Here is a 12,779-nt window from a genome sequence, read left to right as displayed (position 1 = left end):
ACCTCATTTAATCTACGAGCAAGAATACGTCAATTGTGAAGAAAATAGATTATACTATTCCCTGTTGGCCTTACTCGTTCGGAGCAGGGATGACTTGACTTCAATAAAGACGATGGCATCTAAATTCCTTCCGAGCATAGAAGCCACTTTGCAAGATGAGCAAGTCACGCCTGCCGACTCAAGTCTTGCACACGAGAACATCAAAGGGCAATTACCCGATTAGCAAGCATAGTGTGAAACACATGTTCTCGAACATAATTGAAAAGCATTAATACTTTGATTAGTAAAAGAAGCAAGATGCAAGTATTTCGATTTTTAAAATTTTCACAATACCAATCAAATACAGGTAAGGTTCTGATTAGTGCTGGGCCCACAAAAGGCCCTCGACCTTTCGCTTACAGAATCTCACCTCCAAAATTGCCGAAAGAGAAAAAGTTAAACCACTTCAGCTTCCATATTCGCGATCTTCAAAGATAGATTGGGTTGTGGGGCTTCACATGGTATCCGCACAAGTCCATTTTTGCAGATTGTTGAACATGAAACTGACAAATAACAGTATTAAGTAGATTACAAACTATTGCATCTGGCCAGGTCTATAAGGTGGTGGCATTGCAGAACCCTGTGGTAGGCCGCTATGGCCTGCCATATGCATCATTCCAGGGCCCATTTGGGGTGGCATAGCTCCAGGTGGCAGGTACGGATGATTACTCATCTGTGCAGGCATAGAATGGGGTGCTGCTGGAGCACCTGCAGCCCATCCAGCTGAAGGTTGAGGCATCCCAGGATGCTCCGGAGGTGGAGCAAACTGAGTTCCACTGTATGGATGAGCAGGTTGGCCAACTGTAGGAACAGGCTGTTGCCCAAGAAGAGAAGGCTGGGGATTCAACATTGCAGTACTATGGATTGTATAGTCTCTACTGCGATCGTTATTGACCTGTAATCAGCATATCAAGATCTGAGCAACATGCTCTGACAGTTCAAGGGTGTGAAAACATAGAATTTTATAAACCCATGTATATAATCACATACAAATTTTACAGCTATCTAGGCATTGGAAATCATAGTTAACTTGCTCTAGGTTAATATGATGCAACTCACAGTTGCAATGAACACATAATAAACCTATATTTCCAGGGTAAAATATAGTTACCTTTATACTCAGATCATTATGGCGAGAATACGATATGTGAAGTTTGCAAAACCCTCCATCATAGATGCAGTGTCCTTCCAATGCTTCTTTGGCCATAACAGCTGTCTGAACATCTGCAATCCAGGTAACCATAAATACTCCAATTTAGATGCAATATACATAGTTGAATCTGAAACCATCTTCCTTCAGGCAGACAATTAATTAATAAGCTTAAGAACCATTCTAAGACAATAAAGAAGTCCAAATATTCATAAATGTAATGAATGATGGAGACTGTGTTAGATGCATTAGTTGCTTTGTTTTGAAAGTTGTCTAGCAAAAATCTGCCTTTTGTGCTTGGTTAGCCATAGTAATAGCAAAGAACATATGCTAATACTTTTTGACTCCACAATCTATGATATCCATTAACAGAAAGCATAAGTTTAAATAGTACCAGGGTATTGAACCAAAGCCTGAAGCCCACCATTCTTATCAAACATAGCAATCTTCTGCACTGCTCCAAAAGCAGAGAAAACCTTGGACAAAATGGGGGCCCAAAAAAGTATCAGTAATGAGAACAACATAGACAACCAAAAATATCTGAATTTGTTAGGTGATTGCAAATACCATGTGTAAAACATCTAAGGTGACAGCATATTGCATGTTCTCAATTGATGCAAGAAGAACATTACTCTCAGGTTCTAGTTTTTTTCCATCAAGGCCCACACTGAACTGCAATGAAAAGTAAGTAGCATTTGATCTAAGTGAATAAATGAACTAATTAAATAAAATGCCATATCTACTAATAGAAATAAAGCGCATAATTAAATGCGTATTTATGTCTAATACACACAGTATCATGGTTAAGTTGCCACACTAAGCTTCTTTGCATAGAAAAAAAGCATATATGCAAGCATCTTAATGTTAAAATGAAATAAAAAAATCCAGTCACATCAAATGGACCACCAGAAACAAAAGGCTAATAACCTTATTCAAATGGAGGTTTGCTAAAACAGCAGGAAAAAAAATGTTCTATGGCGAGCAAAGTCACAAGCATTAAAGGCATTTTCAGTGCATTACCAGGCCACCTCCATCTATAGCTGATGGTGCAACAGGAAGGTTTGGATTAGTGTAGTCCCTGAATCCACAAAAAAGAGCAGTTGCCAGAAATTACAAAAACAGTGATGCCCAACAGAGAGACAAAGAAGATTAGAGGAAACAATAGAGGACAAAAGACAGGCAAAAGCCCATATATAGGGTGAACAGAACTATAAACAATATCAGGCCTACAATAGAAAGAGAAACATATCTTTAAAGATAGTACCCACATTGGACATAGGTAAAAAAGACCTCAGGAATACCTGCTCCGGTGGCTCTGGAATTTTACACTCAAATCTGTATGAGCAGAATACGTTATCCTAAGGGTACATGGTCCAATATGCTCTGGAAGCAGATAACTGACACACCAGAAATTATTAGTTAAAAAAAGAGAGATAAATTGAAACTTCAATGCAAAAATGACCAAAAGGTTTATCATAAAGGAAACGAAAAAAGGCTGAATGTGCAAGCACATTAATGTTCCTATATATGAACCAAAACTCAAGAAATCTTCTTTTCAAACTACTTATTCCTTTTGGCATCACAATGACTTTAACAAAGAATAAGGAATGAAAATAAGTGGTCATGCAACAGATTTTGACAGTCCATCAGACACTTAATTCAACACATATGGCAGAAAATTTTTCCTAAATTCCTGAAAATTTTTCCATTTTTAATGCATCAAAAGCTACATGCCAATAGCAGTTGGACTAAATACCATGTCAACCAATTAATACAACTGTCACCTAGGAATGTTTCTTCCATCAAGGGCATTTTTAGCGGATGAGGCAGTCTCTGCATCGGAAAATTGCACCAATGCCTGAAAAGATTATGCGTCGCATGAGCTTATATTTGAAGGCTAAAAGGGAACAGAGGAAAAATTCAATAAAATATAGACCTGGAACCCAGCTGTCTTCTCAAAAGTAGTAATCTTATGCACAAACCCAAAAGCAGAAAATACCTGCATCAGAAAAAAAAAATTCAAGATATAAATTGGCATGGATATCATACAACCTAAGAAGCAATAAAAATAAACAGTCTGTCCTATGTGAAAGCAAGAAGATGCAGCAGCATCCATAGACAGATTCACATAAAACATCATAAATCCAAAAATAAGCAATTAATAACAAGAAATGTATCATGACAAAAACATGAGAGACTAAACATCTCAGAGGAAGTTTTGTAATCGCCAAGGAGAGAGTACACACATCCTGCCAATAAAATAAAGTTTATGTGGGAATAAACCTCTGAAAGCTAAGCCCAAGAATTACTAAAACACTACTAGACAATGTGTAAAACCTAAAGCGTTCACTAACAGAAAGGCATGAAGTCCTTGCCACTTTTGCTGCATCATGTCTTTGCTGAGTTTTCTCTTGACCTTGAAGTAGCCAACTAATATCCTGATGAGGCTCCTAAGAAACCTTTAAATTGTCATATATATATGGAACAAAGAAACCTTGAAGATAAAAGAAAAATACTTGTGGCTGAAATTAAGATTCTGTCCAATGAAATAAAAGCCATGGTTTTATCTTTCAATTAATGCAAATAAATCCACTCATCAGAGCTTGAAGCAAATGATGAGAAGACCTTGCTTGTCAAAAAAGGTTTTGACAATAATCACATAAAGTAACTCGTGGTAACACATAGAAACAAAAATACTAATACAGGAATAGTAACAACTGCATCCTAAACAAATTCCCTATAGTACAAAGATCATTTAGAATTACAGGTGGAGGGGTGCATAGGAGAAAAGAAGAAAAAAATCCTTAACCATTCTGGTGGTAGGAATAGGGAGTTGAGAGGAGGAAGAGGAAGGAAGAAAGTGGCAGTGTTAAGGAAAGGAGAAAGGAGACAAACACACATGTGCTCTTTCTCCGAATGCATTAAGCTGCCATTGAAGATATTCCTTTGACATGGGCCTGCTGATCCATTTACATTCATGTCAAATGATGCTTTCCAAAGCAAGACAAAGACAAACTACAGGCAGAGTAATAGAATTTGTACAATTCTTTAGAAATATGGTTACTTCTTGTAACCATGACATGTGTGCCATTTGCTTACCAGGTGCAAAACATCAATGCTGACAAGGCGTGCATCTGCACCTTCAATGGTTACTAACAACACATTTCCAGCAACATCGGCTGTTGTTTTGTTGTTGACTATTTCTTGCCTATTAGAATACTGCAGGTAAACAGTCTTCCCCCGTACCTGAGCAGGCTCTGACGACGAAGCATAATATGATATCATTGCAATAGCTTGATTTAAATCAGCCTAACAAGGTTATTACATAAAAAGTACATCAGTAACATTAAAGAGGTAAATGGCAACAAAAACAGTACAACAAAGTACAAAAAGAAAATACACTCACAAATTCTATAAAAGCTTGATTTCTATTGGCTCCAACATTGCACTTTGTGTTAACAACTTTACCAAAGGGTTTCCCAAGCTCAATTAATTCTTCCTCCGTGCACTCCCATGGTAAGTTTCTCAAGTGCAACACCTTAGATGGGGGTTGGGTAAGACGGAACTGTGGTTGACTGGATACAGATGCCATTCCTCACTACCCCAATCTACAGGACAAATTATGCAGTCCCTCAAACTACTGCAACACCACATTTTTCATAGTAATACAGACTGTTTTAAAACATTAACCAGCTCAAGCAAATAATAATAATAATGTTATTAACAATAAAATATGGAAGCAATAGAACCCAATGAAAAATATTCAAAACATCAAAAATTACATTGTCTCCAATGAGTACAACATCTCTCCGATAATTTAAAGAACAAACATAAAACATAAAGAATTTACTTAGCTAGCCAAACATGAAGAATTTACTTAGCTAGCGAAACATAAAGAATTTACTTAGCTAGCCAAACCGAATCAATACCCAATACATAAAACAAGCCTAAAATAATTTAAACAACAACAAACGCCCAGATTATGCACAGGTATATAATGAGAGTGTTTCAATTAAAAGAAAAAGAATACAAGAGACTATGAATGTCTCAACTTATATCGCGTGAATGTTGCAAGTTAGGGCAAAATCAGAAGAAAGTTCGAAAAGAACTCCAATACCTGAGGGATTCAGAGAACGCAAAAGCGTTGATGTGCGATGAAGTTGAAATTAGGGTTCGAAAAATGAAGAAAGAAAATATGCCAAAACAAAAGAGTTTATGAATATCTCTAATCGCGGTCTATGGGGAAAAAAAAAAATCTTTTGGTGTAACAAGCTCCTGCAAAGAACACCGAGCATCAAAATTCACAAGGGCCAAAGGCGTCGACGCATCAGTAGCAACGTGATCGAGGCACTAAATGATGCTCGTCATCCTATGGACTGGGCTGGAAATTTTTGTCTCGTATTGGGCCATTGGCGCACTTCAGGTTGGGTCCGGTCATTTAAGCAGGTATGCGTTGGGCCGAGTCTCGTCAACTCAAGCCCCAACTGGCAGGAAATTGTTAGTGGTAAGGGTGAATTTAACCGATACTAATTGTATTTAATTGGACTACGACAGATTTCAATTTCAACACTTCAATTTCTCATTTTATTTTCTTATAAAATAATTAATAATTTTAGCTTCATCAAACGTATACATCTAATTAATTAAAATATTATATTATTTAAAATCATAATCAATCCTATTAAATTACAACTCGTTAATATGTTTTTCGATTGAATTTTTTTTCATGAAAAATATTTCCACTTTTTTGTTAATAAAAGTTTCTTAATTAACAATTAAAAATATTGATAAAAAAAGTAACGATTAGTCCTACAATTTACTTTTGATGTCAAAAACAAACACATTCTCTGGATTTTCTTTCTGTTAATTAATAAAAAAATATTGATAAATTTATATATAAATTAGCCTGGATTCATCATTCTATATTTAGAACTTCATGCAACCAGTAAGAAAACAAATATGCGCATGAAAGGAATACGGAACTTTCATGTCATAAAAATATATATATATTATAAAAAGGTTTAATTAATACATTATAATTCCAATTCTAAGGAAGAAAAAAAATTAAAAATTTACATTAATCTATGAACAATAATATTAATCGTTTCAAAACTGGAAATAAAAGGAGAGGAGTAAAATCAGATCCCAAAAGCGATGACAAGAAGATTGGTGATCCTCGTAGATAAATGAAGCGATCAACGACCAATAAGCACATCCTTGTAAGGAGTTGGAACAGGAACAGCTGCAGCTTTTGTTTCTTCGATTACTATTTGCCTCCTGCGTTGCTCTTCTGCGATAAGCGGGAGCTGCCCTTCTCTCTGCTGCATCAAACGTTCCTGAGCCCCTCCTCGCAGTTTCTCCAGCCGCAGTCCATCAATTTGCTGCATCTTGAACACTTTTACCACATTTGTTAATCCCCCAGTAAACAGCAACACACTCCCAAAGATGCCCATCCATACCAAAGTTCTTCCCTGCAGCATCGATATTTCAGTAATTTCATCAGAATATTTCATCTTTTTCGTTTCTCTTTTGTGGGTTTTCAAGCAAACACATTGCGCTTACCAATAGCAGTACTCCATGATGGTCCGAACCAGCCTGCTCTTGTCTATTAAGCATTGCACCAACAAAGAACAACAAGCTTCCCATTAAAAATGGGATATGGACACTTCCTTGCAAGATTTGGACATGCCCATCAGCTCTCTCGTAAATTTGACACGAGTTGTGGATTGATCCAAGCACCCATAGAGCTGGTCCAGCGATAAGCATGTTAAGGGCGTGCCTTTCCAATTTGAAGTAACCATATCCTTTCTCTTCCTGCAGTGCGTGAAAATGGCCATCCCATGCAAAATTGCGAATTTGCAATTAATACACTGGAAACTAAGATGCCAGAAGGCAAATTCAAATGTAGATGATGATTTATTTTCTCATTTACATGTCAAAAACTGCAGGTTAATCGGAAAGTCAGTTTTCATGCATCAAGCTACGATACCTGAAGAAAAAGAAAAAAGAAACCCAAGAACAAAAGCAAAGCCCCGAAGGCTTGAACTACAGGGACCGCAAACTCCACAAGCGCGAGTTGCACATCGTATCCCATCAAAGTTAACCTGTAATCAATCCCGGCGAGATGCGCAACGAGATCATGAAGATTGACAAACATAATGATCGCTAAGGCTATGAACACAAGGACCAGACCCGACCTAGGCTCCATTGAGAACTCGGCTGCAAACCCACCAATAAGAACAATGGTAGCAAATACATAAAGCCCTGCGTTTATGTATTCTGCTCTGTTTCGACTCAGCCTTGGGCCGTACATTCTGCTCTCTCGTGCCGACGCTAGCTTCACCATTTGCAAGATTATTCAAGGATTTTACAAAACAAAAGATTGATCGGCGGACGGAACCTTATTTGTGTACGTTTCGTTCTTCGTTGGGTGTGCTGAACGCTAGAGATGTGAAAGTGTAAGAGAGAGATGAGAACATCGTTGGCTACGTGTCCCGGCGCATGGAGTTCTGTTTGATTGCGGGTTTTATGAAACGTGGCTACTGGAAAATGCAAATCTATCTTGGTGTTTGTCGCAGAGTTCGGAAGTTTTTCTAGCAACGAATTAAGTAGTGAAGAGCAATCTAAATTTCCCCTAAAAAACTATAAATCAAGTTGTTAACGAATAAATTTATAAAAATTTAATTTAATTGATTTTTTATTTTTTAGTTTTTTATTGGAATTTTAATTTCAATTTTTTCATTAAAAAATTATGTAAAATATTTAAAAATTAATTTTAATTGTTTTGCAAAATAAATCATTGCAAACAAAATATTAAATAATTCAGAAATTAGGGAAATTTTCTGTGTTTTATATAGTCTATCCTATTTAAATAAATTTAATTTTTAAACTTGAAATAAATAATTAAAATTTATTATGCTTTGAGTTCAATGGTGCTGGAATACACAAAAGACATCTTCCCCTATAAAATTAAACTTTTTGTTTTAAGTGGTTTTTTCAAGAGCTACTTCAAGCTTCCTTTCAGAAATGGCTTTCCTTGAAATTTTATTAGCAATGAATATTTATAGCTTCACTGAAGATCGAAATCAAACCATGCCTACATTAAAAACCAATAGAAATCAACTCGAGATCTATATGGAGATATTATTCCTCCATACCCAAAAGGATTGCCATCGTTAAATCCTCCTAGCCGCTGCTAATTCTTCAACTCTTCATCAACCACCAGTTGCAACTGCTTGGAATTTACTTCATTCTTTTCTAAATCACATTTTTGCGGTACTTCCATGACACTCCTTTTTCTATACTTGCAGTATAGCAAAAGCTGGAGGATGCCTAATGGGGTGCCCAGGAAATTAGGAGACTGCAAAACTCAAAAAAAATTAAGATTTCATAATTGCATTACGTGAGTTTTTGGATGCTGTTTTACAGCAAAATGAAGGTTAAATGACATGGATTGATCATACAAACCGCTACAAAGAGATCACGGCCTAGTAGTCCATAAACCAGCCAAAGAGAACTCGAGAGGAATGAGAAAAATGATAAATAGAACGGCATGAATTCCACACTCTTAGTTTGTATTACTTGCTTCTGCAATCATACGAAGTTGCCACAACAATATGAACAAAATAATGCTCCGTTTGTTTCACAGAAAAAAGATAGAGAATTAAAAAAACTTTGTAACTCACCATAACCACCAAGGGAGAACCATACATTCCCACAGAGCCTACCAGACTAACACTCCCAGTTAATACCTTGCGACTATGGTGATCACGCAGTGCAAAAGACGACACACCTGCGGTTATGGAGACAATAAGGAGGACTAGTAGCAGAGTAACACCCACTTTTATCTGCACAACCATGAAGTTCAACAAATATAATCTTTAAGAATTGCTTCTAAGACAATGCCAGACAGACTTTTTACGTTTACGTCACCTTCCCTCTGGTTTCAGCGAATACTAAATATATGATAATGAAAGAAGACTCGAGGAGAATGCCTAGACCATTGATAGTGACGAGAGGAAAATTTTCCCATTTGCAGCTTACCACTGGCAATCCATACCAAGTGTAAAGCAGACAGTTTGAAAGTGCACAGATGTAAGGAACGCAAGAGAATTTTTCGATGCTTTTCTTCCTTATCACCCTGAAGAATGTTAGTCTGGAAACATGTAAAAACATACAAACCTATAATAACTTCAGTACTTCCACATACATATGGGTAAAAGAAAAATGAAAATCACTCGGAATCCACAAAATAATATGTGAAGTCTTCAAGATTACGTACACAGGCGCAGCGTAAAGTAACAATGAAGCTGCATTGCCTGCACAAGAATATTTCAGGCTAATTAATTCTAGTATAAGATATAGCCAAGGAAGGAAGCAAAATAAAGGGAAAAATGAAAATACCCATCATTCCAACTGCCAAACGCAGCCTATCTCCCATTTTTATACTGTGAAAATTAAGATGGTCTTACGAAGGGAAGGAAACTACAAGGAGAAGGGAAAGAAAGTGTAGTCTCTAAGTCAGTATGTCAAGCGGCTAGCACATACAGGGAATATATATACCATGGGGACGTGGATCAAATGAAAATTTGAAAGGAGAAGAGTAAGTGCTGTCTACGTACTTACCATGTGGACTGCTTTTACAAAATTCTGAATGTAAACATCTAGCTCTTCAACATTGGAAGCCCTTTTGCTTTATTAATTATTTTTTGTTTGCTTTCATGACCTTGTGCTAAATTTGATACGCAAAACCCTAGCTCGTTTAAAGAATAAGATTAGAGTAACAGCTCAAAAGGAGTTTTAATATTGTAAGTGGAGGATGCCACATTGATTCCACTTTCCGTCTGATAAATTAAATTTCTTCATATCAAGTGATGTTTGGCAATTCAGTGTTTGTCTCCTGACGGATATTATATTAACATTATAACATAATCTTAAGTGTGTTAGAGCTAATGCATTATTAAAAGAATGATTTTTCCAATAATTTGTGGTCTCTGTGTGTACAGATGTCGGATATACAGACAAATTTCTTTGCATGCTTGGTTTAGTTTATCGTTTCTAGGTTGCTGTGGATCGATTCTACTAAATGGGATATACTAAGCTTTTCCAATGTGATTACAACCATACTGAAAATGATGTACAAATTGAAGAAACGTTAGAACATGGGAGGAATCTTTACTTGGAATCATACTATATATATTTGTTCACACATATAATTTAATTTAAATAATTTAACATTGTGAATGATTCGCTATTAAGTTCACAAAAAATCTTGGCAAAAAATAAGAAGTTCACACAAACTGGAGAGCTAGCCGTTGTATGTAAGCTGAAAAGCTGACTATATGCAAAGTTGCTTTTTTTTTTCCTGGTCGAAATGCCATTGCACATCAAGGAACTCAACATGGTTGAAGCATTTTTGCATGCATCGCACTTGCAAAAGCTAGGACTGCTTACTGTACGGTTGGGATTTAATTCAGAGTAAGGGCTAACCCTTGTATGACTCTAAAGCTGTACATATAGAGTCAATTGAATGTAAGAATTTTCACATGATCTGACATTGCTCAGGGCTGACTAGGACTACCAAGTCCATGGAAGAGCAGATATGGAGAAATCATTTGTTTTGGTTTCTTATGGAGGTAGGGTTCGATTTAATTAAGGTTAATTGTCTTATTAATTTAGTTTTATTCAGAGTTTAACGTCCGTAGTCGCAGTCCAACATCAAGAGATTCAAGCTTAAGCATTAAATTAAGCTAATTATTTCCTCAACCCTTCAATAAGATTTTGCTTTTCCTTCAAACCTTTTTGTATACGTTAAATTTTTTTTAGCTTTTTTTAAACTGCATTACATATGAAGTCCATGGGATGAAAATGCAATAAGAGGCTTAAGACCCAAATATAAGAAGCCCAACCAACAGGCCCAAGAATCTTAAATCCACTCTCATCGGAAAAGAGCAATTCAGGTAAACCTTGGAAGATCCATATTATATAAATATTGATATTAATATTTAATATAATACGTATAAAGTTTGCTTTCTCGTAGAATTTAGTTTACAATAAACTCACACTTATCTAATTCGAACCAAATGTATACATGTTTCTTTAATTTTAAACCCTAAACCATAAAAATTGTCGAATCTACTTCACATTCAATTGATAAAGGAGGAATACTAGCAATCAATTTAAGTCCTTTTGAAAAGATACGAGCCTCACCAGCACGAACTGATAAATACCATACTAATTTTTGTGATTATATGTATAATTAACTTATAGCTATTAATAAAAATCACAACAATAACGGTTAAAAAACACTGATATTTTCCAACAATATTACAATTAAGTTTAAAAGAACTCTGAGAAGAAGGAAGCCAACTAATACATATGGAGGGTCGAAGATGTTGGACAATTTTTGAAGCTGAACTAAGCTGTAAAAGAGGATAAAGAAACAAAGTAGTCGAAGAGAGAAAAGAGCCAAGAGAGGAGAAGATCACTGCTGTGTTGGCGGCGAGACTCCTGTGCCTTCTGGTAGAGGGTGCTAAGCTGTATATATGATTTTGTTTCTGATTTTGTATTTATTTTGCTGTGTTTCTGTTCTATGAGTTTTGATTTGTGCTTTGATTGTGTGTGGATAGGTTTGTTTATTCCTGATTTTGTTGAGGTTCGTCGGAATATGGTGGAGGCTGGTGATAATCAGTGTCGAACTGTGTCTAGCTTCTTTAAGGTGGCTTCCTGGCTATACAGATTAGAAATACTATGGGCTAGTCTCCTTTCCGGCGATCATCGATGGCGAATTACAGTCAGACACAAGATACTTATTTGGGTTTGTATGGTTATTTTTGGAATACTATTTTTTATCGACTTGTCTTTTTGCCGCTCGTCGGTTTATCTCTTTGCCGCTTATCAGCTTGGTTGGTTTGCTGAGGGTGGTGGTGGGTGGCCAAATGGCTCTAGCTCGATGGTCATTTCGTTGTGCTGTTGTCACTGCTTTTTGGTTCCTTCGGTGCGGTCAACGGTGATTTTGGTCGGTGGCACAATTCTAGAGTGTTTTGTGTTGCTTCGGTGCGGTGAACGGTGGCTTTAGTTGATGGCACAATTATAGAGTGTTTTGTTGACCTCTAGATGCTATTGACAGGGTTGGATTGCTTTTTTTGACTGCATTAGACTTTTTGGGTTGGATTTTTCTGAATTGGTCTGGTGTGTTCTCTGTACTGGAGCTTAAGTTTTGTTCTCTTGCATCACTTTGATTATAGTTTAATGGACTTTTAAATGCAATCTAATCTTTGTATTGATAAAAAAAATCTATGACATTTATTCAATCGATCGCCTGGATTATCTATAATTTATTTATGGAACTGATTTCACATAGATATAATTTCATTATAATTTAAAAAAAAACATTACTTTACCTTGCTCCTGCATTTATTTATTAAAATTATATTAGTGGGACATTGAACAATGAAATACAAATCTGACATGATTATAATTTAGTTTATTTATGGGAAATTATTTATATATAATAAACCATTCAAACTTCGGGGTTTTTTTTATGGCTATACTTATAGTTTAAATCTATGGTTGTGATATTCCTAAGAGT

At 36.1% G+C, this 12,779-nt stretch overlaps 3 protein-coding genes and 1 long non-coding RNA gene across 9 annotated transcripts; 1 reads left to right on the top strand and 3 right to left on the bottom strand.

Moving 5' to 3' along the window:
• Positions 1–255: 255 nt before the first annotated feature.
• LOC110617652 (polypyrimidine tract-binding protein homolog 2) lies at positions 256–5,528 on the bottom strand. 6 transcript variants are annotated; one of them, XM_043957686.1, is made up of 11 exons: positions 5,307–5,528; positions 4,596–4,861; positions 4,289–4,498; positions 3,126–3,188; positions 2,974–3,047; positions 2,491–2,586; positions 2,210–2,267; positions 1,757–1,861; positions 1,584–1,665; positions 1,151–1,263; positions 256–934 (listed from the first exon to the last, which is right to left on the bottom strand). In XM_043957686.1, the coding sequence occupies exons 2-11, from the start codon at positions 4,779–4,781 to the stop codon at positions 575–577; spliced, it is 1,347 nt and encodes a 448-aa protein (XP_043813621.1). In that variant the 5' UTR covers positions 4,782–4,861; positions 5,307–5,528; the 3' UTR covers positions 256–574. The 6 variants fall into 6 exon arrangements, with proteins under 6 accessions (XP_043813621.1, XP_021616283.1, XP_021616284.1 ...); XM_021760591.2 differs by having other exon boundaries at positions 4,596–4,826; XM_021760592.2 differs by having other exon boundaries at positions 4,596–4,797.
• An 814-nt stretch (positions 5,529–6,342) lies between these two features.
• Positions 6,343–7,779, bottom strand: LOC110617653. Its single transcript, XM_021760595.2, has 3 exons — positions 7,179–7,779; positions 6,752–7,003; positions 6,343–6,660 (listed from the first exon to the last, which is right to left on the bottom strand). Exons 1-3 carry the CDS (start codon positions 7,533–7,535, stop codon positions 6,385–6,387), a joined length of 885 nt encoding a protein of 294 aa, XP_021616287.1. The 5' UTR covers positions 7,536–7,779; the 3' UTR covers positions 6,343–6,384.
• Positions 7,780–8,262: 483 nt separating this feature from the next.
• LOC110616550 (bidirectional sugar transporter SWEET3) lies at positions 8,263–9,704 on the bottom strand. Its single transcript, XM_043957194.1, has 5 exons — positions 9,593–9,704; positions 9,471–9,507; positions 9,122–9,344; positions 8,875–9,036; positions 8,263–8,776 (listed from the first exon to the last, which is right to left on the bottom strand). The coding sequence occupies exons 1-5, from the start codon at positions 9,627–9,629 to the stop codon at positions 8,612–8,614; spliced, it is 624 nt and encodes a 207-aa protein (XP_043813129.1). The 5' UTR covers positions 9,630–9,704; the 3' UTR covers positions 8,263–8,611.
• Positions 9,705–11,261: 1,557 nt separating this feature from the next.
• On the top strand, positions 11,262–12,455 carry LOC110618064. The gene is made up of 2 exons (XR_006351066.1): positions 11,262–11,710; positions 11,818–12,455. It is a non-coding gene; the product is annotated as an uncharacterized LOC110618064 (long non-coding RNA).
• Positions 12,456–12,779: the final 324 nt, after the last annotated feature.

This window comes from Manihot esculenta, chromosome 6, assembly GCF_001659605.2.
Source record: "Manihot esculenta cultivar AM560-2 chromosome 6, M.esculenta_v8, whole genome shotgun sequence".
NCBI classification, from domain to species: Eukaryota; Viridiplantae; Streptophyta; class Magnoliopsida; order Malpighiales; family Euphorbiaceae; genus Manihot; species Manihot esculenta.
The sequence above is the reverse complement of the archived record's forward strand: the minus strand, read 5'-3'. Positions and strand labels throughout refer to the sequence as shown.